The sequence below is a fragment of the Lissotriton helveticus genome, chromosome 7, assembly GCF_964261635.1.
Source record: "Lissotriton helveticus chromosome 7, aLisHel1.1, whole genome shotgun sequence".
In the NCBI taxonomy this organism is placed as follows: Eukaryota; Metazoa; Chordata; class Amphibia; order Caudata; family Salamandridae; genus Lissotriton; species Lissotriton helveticus.
This window is the reverse complement of record NC_136068.1, coordinates 1,621,588,597-1,621,606,724: the sequence shown is the minus strand read 5'-3', so window position 1 is coordinate 1,621,606,724 and position 18,128 is coordinate 1,621,588,597. Positions and strand designations below refer to the sequence as shown.

The 18,128-nt window shown below is 47.3% G+C and overlaps 1 protein-coding gene across 1 annotated transcript in view; it reads left to right on the top strand.

Moving 5' to 3' along the window:
* Positions 1-18,128, top strand: part of C7H19orf81 (chromosome 7 C19orf81 homolog) — a 576,103-nt gene that overhangs the window by 326,090 nt on the left and 231,885 nt on the right. The window contains exon 4 of the mRNA XM_078655301.1: positions 7,259-7,379. Coding sequence (XP_078511427.1) covers positions 7,259-7,379 — 121 coding nt within the window. The remainder of the gene's footprint in view (positions 1-7,258; positions 7,380-18,128) is intronic.

The following is an 18,128-nucleotide window of genomic DNA, read 5'->3' as shown; positions in this document are numbered from 1 at the left end:
AGCCTAGAGCTGATTAAGGCCACTGCGACAGTTTTCCTCGCTGGTAACGGAAGAAGATCGAAAAACTTCCTTAGTGCTTTGATGATCTGAAAGCACATACCTGCTACTGCCACGGCCTGGGGTTTAAAAGACAACTGGTGGTCAAATTTAATGCCTAAATTGCGGGCCGATATGATAGTATTAGGGGGCACTTCCGCCTCTGCAGGCCAGCAAGCTGTTGGGGAAAAAAGATTATTCTTACCTACAGGAAGGATTTCAGTTTTTCCGGTGTTGCATTTTAAATGGTTGATGTTCATCCACTTAAAGATTGCTGTGAGACAGTCCTTTAGCTCTTCCTCGGCACCAGGCCGCTCCCTATCCAACTCCAGTATCAATTGGGTATCGTCAGCGTGTGAAATAGAGCTGATATTGAATGACATAATCAGCTTCATCAGGGGCACCATATAAAGATTGAAAAGGACAGGGCTCAAACTAGAGCCCTGAGGAACCCCTGACCTGACTTCTTTTACCTCAGATTGATATGGGCCAAGCACTGTTATTTGGCGTCTGTTGGTAAGGAAGTTCCTACACCATGCCAAAACCTGTCCTCCTATCCCTGCGGCAGCCATACGGTCCACTAAGATGGTGTGTGAGACCGTATCAAAGGCTGCCGACAGGTCTAATAGGATAAGGACAGCCTTATTTCCCCGATCCATTGCTGCCCTTAATGTTTCAGCGGTAAAAAGTAGGGCAGATTCGGTAGAATGTTCTGACCGAAATCCTGACTGATTAGGGTGGAGAACGTTATTCTTCTCCAGGAACGTGGTAAGTTGGTTATTGACAACCTTTTCAGTCAGTTTGGATAGGATGGGTAACAGGGAAATCGGGCGTAGGTTGGCAAGAGTAGTAGGATCGGCAATGGCTTTTTTTTGGAGTGGCTTAACAGCGGCAAGTTTCCATTCGTTGGGGATAGTTGCCGTCTCTAAAGAGGAGTTAATGATCCGATTGATCATTGGGTTCACCATATCAATTAAAAGATGCAACACCGGAGGGGGGCAGGGATCGAAAGGGGATCCTGATTTACTGGCTGAAATCAGTGCAGCAGTTTCCTCCAAGGATACTGGCACAAAGTTATCAAAACAGGAAGAAGATGTCGTGTTCACTGTAACTTCGACCATCGACGTAGTGGCAGGTATTGGTGGGAAGGTATTAGTAATGTCAAGGATTTTATTCACGAAGTAGTCAGATATCGCATTGCATAACTCTTGTGAGGGAGGAATTTCCTGCGATAGAGCTGAAGGGTCCATGAATTCCTTAACAATCTTAAATATGGTCTTTTGTTCCTGACCTGCTAAAGCTATGGCCTGAAGATAGTAGGTTTTTTTTGCCATCTTGATACCTATATGGTACTTCCGCCTTGCTGTTATGTAGACCTTGCGAGCATCAATGTCGTAATTTCTACGCCACCTGCGTTCAAGAGTTTTAACATCACCTAGTTCGAGTTTTAGAGTTGTCGAAAACCATGGAGCATTCTTTTTTCTAGGATTCAAATTCTGCTTTCTAGATGTTTTTAGCAGAGAACCCGCTCCAGTAATCCAGTTGCATAGATTTTGATTGTCTGTTAAGGTATTGCCAGTCATGACTGGCGTACTGTCATTAAATTTTTGTATAACATCAGACCTGTTGGCTAATGCCTTCCAGTCTGTAATAATGTTAGTGTTGAGACAATTTTTACCTTTTGTAAAAGTTGTACTAGGTTTCAAAACTCCAGATATATTAAAAGGGATGAAGTAATGGTCTGTCCACAATTGGGGGCGAGAAGGTTTGATCATCAGGTTCTGATAATTTGAGCAGACACAGTCTAAAAGGTGTCCTGCCTGGTGGGTGGGTTCACGGTTTCTAAGGGTAAGACCCAACACTTCCACTATGTCCATGAAGCAATTCACCCCTAGGGCACTGGGGGACTCAAGATGCATGTTGAGATCACCCAACAGCGAGAAATTAGAGAACCTAAGTGTTAGGTCACTCAACACGTCCCCTACTGAGTCCAAGAACTTAGCGGGGGGGCCTGGTGGGCGATATATCAAAGCCCCAGAGAAAACAAAGGTGTCGTGTATTTTCAGAGAAAAGGCTAGTGCTTCAGCCTCTTTTATGTCCTTTATTTCTTGGATAGAACACTTGAAGGTATTTCGAAAAATGATAGCAAGACCTCCGCCTCTTTTGTCAGGTCTATCCTGCCGCAGAATACGAAAGTTAGGAGGAAGGGCAATGGCAACGTCCGGATTACACCACGGCTTAAGCCATGTTTCTGTAATTAGTAGCCAATCCAAGTGTGATTCTGTAATAAGATCACATATATTTTGGGCATTCTTCGCTAAAGAGCGAGCATTAATTAGTCCGCCCCGTATTAATACGTTTCCTATGGGTGTTTCCAGCGCCGGCTCAGGAGATAAGGTCCTGTGACACTGAGCATAGCAGGAAAGGACCTGCCAGCTGGGGGGCGATGTGGCACAATTACAGGATATTTGGGGCTCTTGAAATGATAGTAGGAAGTCACGTGACATACCTGGAGCCATGGTGTCCGGATGAGCGGCGACCCTACTATAATCAGAGTCTCCCGCCTCTCGCGCCTCCTTAGCGCTGACGGGCGCAGACTCAGGCGAGAGTCAGGCGCTTCCGCTGCGCGTCACCGCTGCGCGGGAGGGTGTGAGCTTTAAATACAGGCTCACCTGATGTCACGCAGAGCACTAGAGCGCTCTGACAGGTGGCCCACTGAATCCAATGGCAGTCCCAAGATGGCGGCCGGGCGCCTCGAGCAGCACTGATTGAGCACTATAATCCGCTCTAAAAGCGGTGGGGGCACGTTTTAACTGCGGGTATGTGGGCAGTAAGGTGGGGATTAAAATACACAGTTACAATTTTAAGTTTTAAAACAAAATGTAAAAACGAAAAATTATTTTTTAAAAGTTGCCACACTGCGCGCCTAGACACACACTAGCAGTAATGTGCGTTTTTCAAAAAGAACAGCTTCCCTAAGGTCGAGCTCCACCAGGTGCTCGCCTTAAATACAGGCTCACCTGATGTCACGCAGAGCACTAGAGCGCTCTGACAGGTGGCCCACTGAATCCAATGGCAGTCCCAAGATGGCGGCCGGGCGCCTCGAGCAGCACTGATTGAGCACTATAATCCGCTCTAAAAGCGGTGGGGGCACGTTTTAACTGCGGGTATGTGGGCAGTAAGGTGGGGATTAAAATACACAGTTACAATTTTAAGTTTTAAAACAAAATGTAAAAACGAAAAATTATTTTTTAAAAGTTGCCACACTGCGCGCCTAGACACACACTAGCAGTAATGTGCGTTTTTCAAAAAGAACAGCTTCCCTACGGAACACCTCTGCACTGGACTGCAGTGCGGCAGTGCTACCTTCACCAGGCAAGGTGTGTGTGTCTTCCCCCTCCATGTCACCTGCTGATGACTCCATTTCCAATAGTGGGGCAACAAGATGCCTCCTGCTCTGTTGTGCGGCAGGTGTTGTCACAGGCAGTGATGCTGGCATTTCTGGGGATGACAGCAACAGAGGGGATTGTGTACGTTCAGGGGACGCCTGCAACTCTGGAGCCATTTCTGTGTCTTGGGATGGTGGCTGTGTACTTGGTGCACCTATGTCCTCTGATACATTCTGTGCACTTGGACCTGACTCCTGACTCACATCCCTCTCTGGTGCCGTGCCTTCAGTCTCCCGGGAACGCCCGCGAGATGTCTCACCTGTGGACATATGAGCGTACATTAGCTAAGTGCTACTGCCTCACAGCCACTACAATTAAATAGTTTTCACTTGAATAATGTACATGTTGCCTGCGCTTTTTTCTGTCAGGAATCATTTCCCTAGCTTGCTAGTTGCTATGCTGTGTGAGGATGTATGTTGTTACAACGCATGCTTTTACCACGCATGCTGTAACAACACAAGTTTTAAAACGCATTCCATTACAACGCATTACACTGGTGGGTGCTGGATAGTGAATAGTTTAATTTACTATTCCAACACCAGTCCCCGTGGACAATAGGGAAGGTGTTGGATAGTAAATTAAAACTATTCCCTATCCTAGAGCACCCCCAAGTGTAATGCTTTGTAATGGTTTTCGTTTTAAAGTCTGCGTTGTAATAGAACTGCTTGCTAAAAGTTGCGTTATAAAGGTTGTTCACCCTGTATGACATTGTCTTTCATTTCATGACTACATGTCCCATAATGCATTGCTCCTGTATAGTGCTAGCTGTACTGGACTGGGGTTCACTTAGCCACATAGGGTAAAGGGAAGGATGATGGTGTGGGGGGATTGCTGTGCATGTGTCTTACCTTTTCTGCTGGCAGCTCTGGCTGAGCTGTCTACTTCTCCCAGTCCGCAGATGCTTTCAGGTTCTATGGTTGAGCTCACCATCTCCTCCAGGTCAGTTAGGGGGGGTGCTGGATTCTTCCCTCCACCAGTTTTGCTTGCCTGCTTGTGGTGTTCACCAATTTTTTTTGTCAGGCTCCTGAGGTCGTACCACCTCTTTTTAAGGTCCTCTATGTCTCTAGGAGTCACTCCAACTGCATTCACTTTGTCTTGAATGTGCAGCCAAATGTTCCTTTTGGCAGATTCAGCCACAGTTAGGGACTGCCTGCAAAACAGTTTTCTGTACTCCTTCACCACCTCCTCAACAAGGACCAGCAGCTCCATGCGGCTGAATTTTAGTTTCCTCTTCCTCTCTGGCTGATCTTTGTCTGTGCTACTTGCCATTTTTCTAATTTAAAAGTGCACAAAACTCTTTCTGCTGCTCAGGGACTCAGCTCAGCTCCAACTGCCTCTCCAGAAGCTTCTAATTAGTTGCAGCTGCCTGTGTAGCCACTTCCTGGTAGGGAGGGGGAGGGTGGTGGCACCTGATTGGCTGCCTGAATCAGTTTCACTTTTCTTTGCTTTCGTATTCGGTATTTACCGAAACGGTATTTACCGAATCAGTATTTCCCATTCGTTCCTATGGGCCAAAAGGCCCATAGGAATGAATGGGAAATACCGATTCAGTAAATACCGATTCGGTAAATACCAAATCGGTAAATTCTGAATGACCGATTCCGATTTTTACAGATACGGTAAAAAATAGCGATTTTTTTACCTACACTGCATTTACAGACTCATAAATACCGAATCGGTAAAATTCGGTATTTAAGAATCGGTAAAATGCAATTACCTACATCTGGCCATTAATCTCCGTGGGGTTGTGATGCTGGAAATGTCTTCGTTCCGCCACCAAACTACTTATGAAAGAAGATAGGAGGATGCATTTTCTTCTTTGTACAAAGAAACTACTATCAGGATAAAAGTCATCATTCGGAAGCAGCTGTGAGACCTCACTCCTTTAAATTCAGAAATGAAACATGGAGAGTTTTACCCTGCAAGAAACTCGCCGTGCTGTCTTTCACTCCCAGGGTTTATTTCACTCTTTCAGGGGAAATTTAAGGAAAGCCGGCCTGATCGGAAAACGGATTCCAGTGCACACAACACACAAAGAAGCTTTTATCAACAATATTTCTGACTGGAAAAACGCGCGCGCTGCAAACGTCTCTGTGGCACCAAGAACAAGACGTCCACCGCGCATGCGCGAACCCTTGAGGGACCTGGGCCATTGGGGAGGGTGGGGTGGGGACTGATGCATTTTCTAGGTACGTTGAGGTATCCGGTTATAGGCGGACCCATATTGAAAGTGTGGATTATATGTATTTATGGTTCCGTTAGGTAGTCACAGTGCTTAATTTGTAAAAGCATAAGTGCCAGGCCCTCGTCAGGAGGCCACTGCAGCTTGCACCACCTGTTGCGCTTACCACCGACAGTACAAAAACAACTACTAACCATCACACTCTTACAAATTGGACAATTCAGACTAATCCAAGTGCCAAACACTATAAGAATGGTTTGGATGGCAGGTAATAGTCCATTTTATTAACGTATATTGAATTAAGAAACAACTGTTGTTGTGCTCATCTTTAAATTAAACAGAAAGTGCCACCAAGTTGCAGACTGTCATGAGTGCCAGTGTTAACAATTAAGTGCCAGTGCCGAGCACCGGAAACCACAGGCTCAAATTAAGCACTGGGTAGACAGTGTCTGTAGAAAGGGACAAACTACTCATAATGTAAGGACTGAGACGGGGAAGACAGACGAAGAGGTAATCGGATGTCAGCAAGACTGACAAGCTCCAATAGCACCCTGCTGGCATCAGTTAACCTCTTTCAGAGCAGGGGTGACCTGCTCCTAATCTTCTTCCAGCTGCATCGCTCCATCCTTCTCGATGTCATGGTGCCTTTTCACAGATGCTGATTGCTGTCCTCTCTGTGAGGTGCATAAAGGAACGACCTCTTAGTTGCCAGGGCTACGGTCTCTGCTGCTAGTATATTGCTCCAAGAGCCTAAGAACCTACTGCATTCTTCCTGTATATTTTGTCTGAAAGTGGCGGCTAGTAGTTTTACCAAGGAGGGGAAGTAACGGGGTCACACATACACCGTCACTTAATCACTCACTCACACCCATGCATTTACACACACATATTCTCAACACGCAATCACAACAAATTCATACATGTATAGCTACACACTCACACACACTCACTGTGCAGATCCAAGAGAGGAAAGCCTCGGAGGTCCCAGGAGTTTTGAGACTGTTGCCTTCCCTCCCTGGCAGACCTTAGGTGAGCCAAAGGAAGCAGCAGTCCCATCTTTGTCACAGAGTGGGATGGGTCTACCTGACCCCACCCCACTCTGTGACAAGATGTACTGATTGACACTCAGCCCTCAGCGCTTCAGGGCTTCAAACTAAAGTGCCCAGGTCCAAGGCAATCAGTGACGCTCCCCGTCATCACAAGAGGGGTGGGGGCCTCTAGGCACTTTTGCCAGGCTGAAGAGGTTATACCCACAGGGCTGTGAAATCCACAGCGTGGCAAAGTCTATCTCAGGTAGCAAGGAGCCTGCACATTTTGCAGCTCCTGGCTACTTGACCTGAACAAGAAGAGTGTTTGTCAGGCTGACCTTTGTTCAACTAGACATACACTCTTCTTGCCAGGAGAAAGGTGGGGGTGAGGCCCCTTAGCCCATATGGACGGGCCCCGGGTGCTCCCACAGACTCTGCATGTGCAGGTCTGAGGAGGAGATGCAGATACGATATAGAGACATCCTCCAACACAATATTGGGCCAAAAAACAGGCCACGGTTTGCCACCTGATATATAATGCTTTTTGTCTTACATTCTCACAGGAAACGTCACCTGAAGCAGATCATCCTCGAATATGAAGCTCTGGACATGGAGATGCCATGCATACGAAAATTCGAGAAGCCCCCAGCAGCCCAGCCTCTCACCCTATGCATTGAATGCACAGTGAGTTTAGAATAATATGGACCAAACATTTTATCTGTGTATGCATGTGCATGCTTATATGATGTGTAAGTGTACATGCATGCATATGCCTGTCTGTGCTTACTGATCAATGAGGGGGCCCTAGTTCATGAATTTGAAGGATAGACTATTCAGTGTGGTAGATAAGGGATTCAGCATTGAATTAATGTTAATTGGAGGCCAAGCAGGCTGAAAGCTTACATCTGCGAACTTGCAGTTGGGGATAGCAATTGAGGTGGCTGGCATTTGGGAAGTTAAGTTTTCTTATTTCGATTTGTAAAGTGCTCTAATCACCCAAGAGGGTATCCAGGCGCTTGGGCAAGGTGTGTAGGTGTGTGTTCCCAAGGTGCTCATATAAAGAGGCAGGTTGAAAGGGTTGTATGACATCACAACGCATGCTTTTACCACGCATGCCATTACAACGCCGTTTTTACAGCGCAAGTTGTTACAACGACTTGCGTTGTGGGGCGCTGGATAGTGGAATAGTTTAATTTTCTATTCCAACTCCAGTCCCTGTGGATAGTAGGGAAGGTGTTGGATAGAAAATTAAGCTATTCCCTATCCTACAGCGCCCTCCAGCGCAAGTCGTTGTAATGACTTGCGTTGTAATGGTTGCGTTGTAATGGTAGTGCGGGGTAAAAGTTGCGTTGTAAAGGATGTTCCCCGGTTGAAAGCTTCTTGAAGAACTCAATAAGCTAAGAGGAGACTCTGATGTGCTGAGGGTGGTCGTTCCATGTCTTTGGTGCGGTGTAGGAGAATGAGCGACCTCCAGTTTAGCTTTTGCGGATGTGGGTGCATGTGTGTGTGAGTGAGGCAGTGAGGGTGTCTGGTGGGTTGGTGAAAGTGCAAGCAGCTTTTCAGATATTCTAGTCCTGTGTTATGTAGGGCTTTGTATGTGTGCGAGAGAAGTTTGAAGTGGCTGTGATTGTGAATACGGAGCCAGTGAAGCTTCCTGAAGTGCGGTGTGATGTGGGTGCAGCGTGGGATGTCGAGTCCTGCAGCTACGTTCTGGATGTTCTGGAGTCTGTGTAGGAGTTCTTTGGCGATACCGGCATTGATAGTGTTGCCCTAGTCCAGCCTTCTGGTGAAGAGTGCGCGTGTGACAGTCCATCTAGTGTTCTGAGGCAACCATTTGAAGATCTTTTGCAGCATGCGTAGGATGTGGAAGCTGGAGACGCTCACCGATTTGATTTGAGCCGTCATATTGAGCTTGCCATCTACGATGATTTCTTGCATGGTATGTGGGTGTTGGTCTTAGCTCCGACTGTCACCAGGTGGAATCCCATGGGGAGGTCTTGATGCTGTAGACCAGTACTTCTGTCTTGTAGGAATTGTACTTAAGGCAGTTGGTTCGCATTTAGTCTTATATAATGGTAATGCAATTGGTGAAGTTGGTGTGTTGTTTGTTTTGTCTGCCAGGGAGAGGATGAGTTGGGAATCATTGGCATAGGAGATGACAGTGATGTCTTGTGCTCAGATGATGGTGGCAAACAGTATCATGTATATGTTGATAAGAGTGGGGCGGAGGGTGGATACCGGGGGACACCGCATATCAGTTTCTTGTTCCTAGATGTGAGTGGTGGCCACCTGACTCTTTAGGTTCTTCTTGTGAGGAAGGAACAGATCCATTTGGGAGTGGATCCTTGCATTCCAATGTCTTGGAGTCTTCTGATGAGAGGTCGATCAGATTGAGGGCCACTGTTTTTCCGCGGTTCAGGATGTTTCGAATGTCATCAGGGGTCGCAGTGAGTGCTGTTTCGGTGCTGTGGTTCTTTTTTAATCCTGATTGTGTGTTATTTAGAAGGTGGTGAAGTTTGATGTGGGTTGTGAGTGGCTTGTTAATGGCCTTCTCAATCCCTTTGGCTGGAAGCAGGGAGATGGGTTGGAAGTTGCTCAGTTGATTAGGGTCGCGCTATGGACTTCTTGAGGAAGGCGTTTATTTCTGCAAGTTCTCATTATTCTGGGAAAGTAGCAGACATGATGGAGGTGTTGATGATGTCAGTCAAGGTGGGGCTAATTGGTGATATTCCCAGGTTGTAGATGTTGTGGGGGTATGGGTCTGTTGGGGCCCCTGAGTGAATGGTCTGTATAATTGTCACTATGTTGTTTCTCGTGAGGGTTGTCCATTCAGTCATGTGGTTGTCTTGGTTGGAGGCTGGTAGGTTAGTGATGGGTCCTCCGGCATTGGGTTGGTGTAGATGGTTGCAATTTTGCTGTGGAAGAAGTTGAAAAGGTTACCGTAGAGTTTTTGGGAGGCAGCAATGTTGTTGACAGTGACTGAGGGCCCGGTGAAATCCTTGATGATTTAAGTAAATGTCCCTGCAGCTTTTGGAGCTTCTTGCAATGTGGTCCACTAGTGCTTTTTTATTGGTGAATCTACTTTGCAGGTGATAGCGTCTGAGTGCAGTCTAGTAGATAATTCTGTTATGTTATGTTATGTTATGTTATGTTAAGTGCGTTTTGTAAAGCGCGCTGTTGGTGGTGTCGTGGCTGGCTCTCCATTTTCTTTTTAGCTGTTTACAGTGTCGTTTGGTGTCTCGGAGGTCTTCTGTGTACCAGCTAGCCTTCTTGTTTGATCTACTATGCTTGTTGGGCTTGATGGGTGTGAGGGAGTTTGCCCAGTGCTTGATCCAGTTGTTGATTTCCTTGTTGAGGTCATCTTTCAGGCTAGGCTGATCAGTGCTGAGGGCGCCGGGGCAATCTCCTTCTGTGATTTTCCTCCAGCTGCTGTTTGGAGTGCTAAACCTGGTAGGGGTGTTCACTTGAGGTATGTTGAAAGTGGATAATGGAGTGGTCGGTACATGTGACCTGTGTGGTGGAATTGTATTTGATGCTGTTGCTTGGGGTGAATATAGGGTCCAGTATGTGTACTGTGGTGTGTGTTGATTCTGTGAGGCACTGTGTGAGTCCGATGTTGCTCAAGCTTTGGAGTGTTGTGGAGCAGGGGTTGTTTCGGTCTTACAGGTGAAAGTTGATGTAGCCGAGGAGAATGTAGGCTGTGGAGGTGACAGTGTCAATGATAAGGTTGGTAAAGGTGGCTCATTGTTAGATGGTCAGTAGATGAAGGTTCCGTTCAGGGTCCTCGTAGGGTAGACAACGAAAAGTGGTCTACGTACGATACATTTTTGCCTTGTGGGGCGGGTATTGTTTTTTTTTAAACAATTTTTATTTTCATTTTATCAAACATATAATTACGTAATACTCAAGTACAGTCACTTCCAATTACAATAATCACTTATACATGGTCCGGCGGCCTGCACACAGCAAGGTTCAAGAACATTACATCGACTTTAACTATCCCGTTAAGCATCCCCACCCACCACCCCCCACCTATCACACTATTTTGGATTCCCAGCCACTCCGTCAGGGACCTCCCCTTTCATGGGCTGTTTTCAGGTGTCAGCTCTGTACACGGTGGCTCACACAAGTTCACCCGAGATTCATTCAATTTCCCCCATATTCGCGACCACTTCTTGGGGCAACCCCTATGGGTGTAAACCGCTTTTTCTGCTACCATTGCGATGTCCATATCATTTTCCCATTGTGATTGTGTGGGTGTCACCCCGGAGCCCCAGTTCCGTTTGGGGCGGGTAGTGTTGATTTAGGTGCAATTTATAAGCCCATATTATTCTCACTATGGCAGATGCTTCAAAAATTTACATGTGTATTTAGTTGCCTATGCTGCTTGCAACAACAGTATTTTTGGAGTATTTGCATTATGTAATGTAGTTTACTATGTTATATTTCACCTGAAACAATGCTTACTTTTTGCTGTAGTAAGCAAATATATGTGGCGTTTTGGGTTACACGCTGATTGCATACATGATAGTATGTTTTCTATGTTTATCCATGGGTCTAGTGGGATGGGCTATTTATAGTGCTTGTATTTTGGCGGCAAACCAGATTGACAAAGGCTATATATATATTTTGCAACATTCCAATCTAAAAGCCAGTCATGGGTGGGTTTAATTAAAATGCTTTAATGGGCAAGTCAAAAAAGCAGTGACAGACGCGTTTCGGAACAACGCCTTCTTCGATGACATTGAAGAAGGCGTCCTGTCGAAACGCGTCTGTCAGTACTTTTTTGACTTGCCCATTAAAGCATTCTACTGAAACCCACCGTGACTGGCTTTTAGATTGGAATGTTGGAGTTTATGTTTGTGTAGCAGCTCACAGCTGTGGGGGTTGCACCCGGGACATGTGGTGGTGCGGCGGAGAGTAAAGAAAGCTAACATGGGTGTGTATGTATATATATATATATATATATATATATATATATATATATATATATATGTATATATATATATATATATATATATATATATATATATATAGTAACAGCACTGTTTCCTTCAAGGAAAACAATCAGCATTTAACGTTAAAAAAATAAGTATTCATTTAAAAACAATTACAGACATGGTGGTTATGATCCCTCTGGTTTTGGACAATTAGACCGAGTCTCAATTTGCAACCTAGCTAAAGAATATTAATGAGATCGATTGGATTGATACTCAAACCGAATCAGTATTTTGCATGTCGACCTATTAGTGCATGTGATCTTACAGTTGACTTCTTTTGTATTACAGTGGACCAATATCATGTCTAGAGGGACCAGATTGGCTGAAAAACTTTACAGTGTCTTTAATCACGCTCATTGTTTGATAGGAGGCCAGTGTAATGCTTTGAAAATCTGTCACATTTTATCCTGGGGCTTAAGCACATTATAATCATGGTTTTATGCAACATGCAGGTTGGTCTTATTTATTTCCATGAGCATCCCTCATAATACTGGGACATGACCTCTTCAGATATAATTAGGGTCCTCATGGGGAATTGAAACTATGGTAGAAGCTGGTAATAATCTGCAGTTTAGCCTTGGCGGTGGCGGCTAAACTGTTAATTCAGTTGGTCAAGTGCAGCTCAGAGCCAAATTGGGTGCAAGTGTACCTGACATAGATAACTGTAGTTTCGGGTAGCTTGGCGTTGTTGCTGACCAGACAAATTTCTTTATTCCGCTGAGGCACAACCAATTGCTAAGCTTAGGTGTGGCATACTGCTGCATTTCCAGTAGTACGCCAAGCCTGTGAATGTAAAAAGTGGGGAGCAATCATCCCGGTTATCATCTTTACAGTCAGACTCAGGAGAACGTACCGCTTTCGTAGAATTCAGTTGGTAACAAGATGGAAATAGGTGACAAAACCGCTAGTTCTGATTTGTTTTCATTATTTTGTATTTGTTGTGTGTGGCTATTATTAAACCGAAGTTGCCCTGACATTTTATCACGTCCTAGATAAACGATAGGCGAACTGTAACCTATATGAATATGGCTTAATTAAAGCCGATATTTATGTGTGTTGTAAGAGTGTGTATATTTTTTTGTGTTTGTGTTTCAAAAATTATAGGTGCAACATAACCTCAACAAGAAACACAGTGGCATCAAGAAAGTCCACTATTGTAGCTGCACAAATCGTGTGAGTACAACTGTTCATGTCCTGATGAATGCCCCATAGACCCGGCCGGGCACAGTGGGGTAGAAACATGTCGACTTAATTGAGTATAGGGTATAGTGGATCCAGTCACACGTTCCAATTATACACCCAACAGAGAATTTTTTAATAACTTCCCACATCCACGCCCTAATTAAAGTTTCCCCTTTTTTAGGATGTGGTAATGTTTTTTAAACTTTTTTCCCAGTAAGTAAGTAAGTGAGATGGATGTATATCGTTTCAACGCATGCTTTTACCACGCATGCCTTTACAACGCGGGGATTACAACGCAAGTCGTTACAACGACTTGCGGTGGGGGGCGCTGGATAGTGGAATAGTTTAATTTTCTATTCCAACTCCAGTCCCCGTGGATAGTAGGGAAGGTGTTGGATAGAAAATTAAACTATTTCCTATCCAACAGCGCCCTCCAGCGAAAGTCGTTGTAATTCCTGCGTTGTAATGGTAGTGCGGGGTAAAAGTTTAGTTGTAAACGATGTTGCTCAAGTGAGATTAACCATCTATCACTGGACACTACTGCGTTCTCTAGTGGTTGCCTCAGGCTTGAGGCTTGCATACAACACAACTAAACACTATGATGATGCAATGACGCATATATGAAGGCGGAGAACCAAGATATACCGCCACCGTTTCCATTAATGCGTGTATGAGGGTTTTAAAGTGAAACCGTGACAACGCAGTTACAAGCTGTCCATTCCCCCCCCTTATTTGATTTATTGTGCTACTATAACGAGAAGGTTGAATGGACACAGAATATTCCTCCTCCCTACTACTTGATTCTGAGTATTATTATTACTGACAGCTAGCCACCTCAGTGCTCGTGTACTGCGGGATAGTGTCATGGTTTGTATTTCAAAGGGTGCTTGATGGATTTATTGGAACGCGTTGTTTGTCGCTTCAATGGTTAGGAGCCAGTTAGCTGGGTGAATGTGTCTTTTGAATCCTTTTTGTCATAAAGCATGCTTTACTGCAGACAGGAAGAGAAAGAGCACTTTAGAGGGAACTGTCTAGAAAATGGAAGAATCTACCCCAAAACAGTCACATCTTGCTGGGTAGCTGGAGGCTGTTTTGGTTACCCAAAATTAGGCACCTTGTCATCTGATATGGTACAGTGAAATTGGTGACATAGGTTGACAACGAACTATGGGGTCAATTAGGATGGCGGACGGACAAAGTCCGTCCGTCATCCTGTCGGAGGACGGGACCGTCCGACACAGGGACAGATGTCCCGTGCCTCGAATTAGAATGCACCCGCCACAGTGGCGGGTGCATCCCGCATTTTTTACATTGCGACGGGCGGTGCTGAAAGCACCGCCCGCCACAATGCAAAAAATGCATGTTGTGCGTTTCAAAGTACAACATGACAGGCCATGTTGTATTTTGAAACGCAGGGGGGTACCTACCCCCATGTGCACCCCCGACCTCCCTTCACCCTGGGGGCCCGCAAGCAAGGACCATATGCCTTTTCATGGCAGCATTGCCGCCACGGAAAGGCATTTCCCTCAGCCCATCCTAATGTGGCTGGCGGTGTCTGATAGACACCGCCACCATATTAGACCTTTTCCTCCGCGGTCTGGAAAGCGGCGGACGGTCTTCCCGTCCGCCACTGTCCCCCCACCATTACAATATGGCGGGGGGAAATAGGTGGCGGACGGGCAAGTATGGCGGATGGATCACCACCGCCTGCATGGCGGTGGCGATCCGTCCGCCATCATAATTGACCCCTAGGTTGGACCTTGTGGCTTAGGTAGAGTGTTTTGAATTCCGCTATTGCACCGAGTGAACTCAGTGGAGTGACCTTTGTGCCGGTGAGGTAGAGTCTTTTTAGTGCATATCGAGAAAGAGGACTACTAGATTCTGGATTTGTGATACCTTAGCCATCATTAGCGCAGTTTGGCTCACTGATCACATCTATGTTACAGTGCTACTATCTGGCAATAGTTTGAATTTCAACAATGTAAGTCCCGTGCGTTTTATGTTTTTCACCTTGTGAATGTGAAACTATCAGGCAAAGTTTGACTTTACCTGTTGAAGGATATCCCAATAAGCCCTTTGTTTCCTTATCACAGGACGTAGAGAATATTTGGTAACTCCCAGTTTGATTGCAGAACCAATTCTATGTGATTGCTGTAGGCAGTGCTTAATTTATAAAACAATAAGTTCCGGTGCCCACTAGCAGTGCTATCGAAGATCAGGGAATCAAAACCCAGGGCTGTTGCCATGATTCCACCTCATGTCGCTTAGATGCACAACCAGATGCTTTCTGCCCCTTTATACTATTCCCTCAGGTTCCATTTCATCCCTCCTTACTCCGTTGTCACTGTTTTTGGGTCTCGCCTACTCAGTGCGCAAGCGCTGCTTTGGAGGGACCTCATGGCATCATTCAGGACTTTTGTCAAACTTGTGCATGTTTTGCACTGTTCTCTATTGCCACTTGTGCACGTTTGGGGGTTCCCTTACAGAGGAGCAGATTTCAGCGGGTATCTCGTGGGAGCCCAGCCTTGAGCTTCTTGGCAGCTGAGAGTTCAGGCGTGGGGGGCTGAGCAAGTCCTGGGGCGACAGGTTGCAGCTCCTCCACTGCACCCTCCATGCTCGGAGCTTCCTTATTCTGCAGCCGCATGTTTAGTTAGTGAAAGAGTCTCTGTCCCTGCGACGTTCCATCCCTCTGCCTCCTCTTTGTCAGGCTCCGGCTTGGCACTGATATCCTGCCTCTGCACTTCAAATCACAACACAGGAAGCGGGGCTCCGAAAACCCAATGGAAAGCAGAGCCCGCAGCTGACCGTGCTGTGCAGTGAGAGGCAGGCTGGCCTCTAGAGAAGGCAGCTTCCTCCTCCAGGCAGGACAGGCCTCCAGAGAAGGCAGCTTCCATAGAGTCGGCAGTATGGAAGAGGCCGGGCTAACTAGCCTCTAGAGGATACAGCTTCCTCCAGCAGGCAGTGCTGTGCAGTGTGTGAGAGGCAGGGCTGACCTTTAGAGAAGCCAGCTGCCTTAGAGTCGGCAGTATGTTAGACGACGGAGTAGCTAGCCTTTAGAGAAAGCAGCTTTCACCAGGATGCACTGCTGTGCAGTGTGCGAGAGTCAGGGCTAGCCTTTAGAGAAGGCAGATTTCACCAGGAAGCACTGCTGTGCAGTATGCGGGAGGCAGGACTTACCTCTAGAGAATGCAGATTTCACCAAACAGGACTGAGCTCTAGAGGAGGCAGCAGTCTGCAGCCTTCAGCCAACCGTACCATGCATTTTCAGAGGCAGGGCTGTCCTCTAGAGAAGGCAGCGTCTTCCAGCTACTGTACAGTGTAGTTTCAGAAGCAGGGCTGTCCTCTAGAGAAGGCAGCGTCTTCCAGCCTACCATGCTATGCTGTGCAGTTTCCGAGGCAGGGCTGTCCTCCAGAGAAGGCAGCGGCGTGCAGCCTCCTGTGCTATGCAGTTTCAGAAGCAGGGCTGTTCTCTAGGGAAAGCAGAAGCCTGCAGCCTACCATGCCATGCAGTCTCAGAGGCAGGGCTGTGCTCTAGAAATGACAGCAGCCTACAGCCTACGGTGCGATGCAGTTTCAGGGGCAGGGCTGTCCTCTTGAAAAGGCAGCATCTTTCAGCCTACCGTGCTATGCAGTTTCAGAGGCAGGGCTGTGTCCTCTACAGAAGACAGCGGCCTGCAGCCAACCGTGCAGTGCAGTTTCAGAGGCAGGGCTATCCACTACAGAAGGCAGCAGCTGTGCAATGCAGTTTAAGAAGCAGGGATATCCTCTAAAGAAGGCAGCGTGTTCCAGTCTACCTTGCTGTGCAGTTTCAGAGACAGGACTGTCATCTAGAGAAGGCAGCGGCCCGCAGCATACCGTGCTGTGAAGTTTCATAGACACTTCAGGGCAACAGGACCCCACACTTAGCATGCATCCCGCAAATAACACACTAGACACCAGTGTTAGATTGGGAAGAAACTGCTGCAGGTCTATATTATTACATACAACCTTATGTAATCATAGTGGGTTATCTTACGGGCAATCCCAGGGCAGGCCGCATTCTCGCCACCTGCCCGCCTGATGAGCCAGGCAGCACCGTGGCGAACCACCATGTGCTGCCCCTTATGGTAAACATAATACTCATGCCCCTTGCGGGGCGTACTAGGCAAACCCCCGGTTGCACAGGCCCACAACCGCCCGAAGGACAAATGGGGCGCTGACACGTGTTCCCGGAACCTCCCCTGAGGCCCCAGGTCTTAGGCTCTGGCACCCCTATGTGCCCGCTGAGGTCCAGTGCCGAACTTCTCTGCTTCCGGATTGCCCTGTAACTCCACCTGCAACGAAAATTAGAACATTAAAACGTTCAAATTGTCCTCCACAAGCTGACACACAGGGTGAGAGGCCGGGAGGGAAAATGTGTCCCCCCACGAGGACACTACGACGCGTCCGGTGCGGCAAAGAGGCAGAGAAAATGGCGAGGGGGGCTTAAGTACCCCTCGCCCTGCCTGCCGCACCAGACGTGACCCCAGCTCCTCCTAGCTCCCCTCGGGACTCTGCCTGCCCGGGGGAGGAGAGAGGCTAGAGAGGGGCGGGGGGAAGCCCTCTGTGTCTAAGGGTCCGCCCTCCTGATGGCCACTGCGTGGCCTCGGGCAGCCGCATAGACACTTCAGGGCAACAGGACCCCACACTTAGCATGCATCCCACAAATAACACACTAGACACCAGTGTTAGATTGGGAAGAAACTGCTGCAGGTTTATTTTACTACATACAACGTTACGTAATCATAGTGGGTTATCTTACGGGCAATCCAAGGGCAGGCCGCATTCTCGCCACCTGCCCGCCTGTTGAGCCAGGCAGCACCGTGGCGAACCACCATGTGCTGCCCCTTATGGTAAACATAATACGCACGCCCCTTGCGGGGCGTACTAGGCAAACCCCCGGTTGCACAGGCCCACAACCGCCCGAAGGACAAATGGGGCGCCGACACGTGTTCCCGGAACCTCCCCTGAGGCCCCAGGTCTTAGGCTCTGGCACCCCTATGTGCCCGCTGAGGTCCAGTGCTGAACTTCTCTGCTTCCGGATTGCCCTGTAACTCCGCCACAGCCCGGCCGGCGGCAACCGTCGCCGAACGGGCCCCCCACTACTTAGCCTCCTTCCTACCTGCAACCTTTGTACGTATGTCTATCCAATAGCCTTTCCCAGTAGCAGTGTATCCATATAACCGGACTGCTACCTGACAGACAGAAGAAAGGTCCCTCCCAAAAGAGGGCA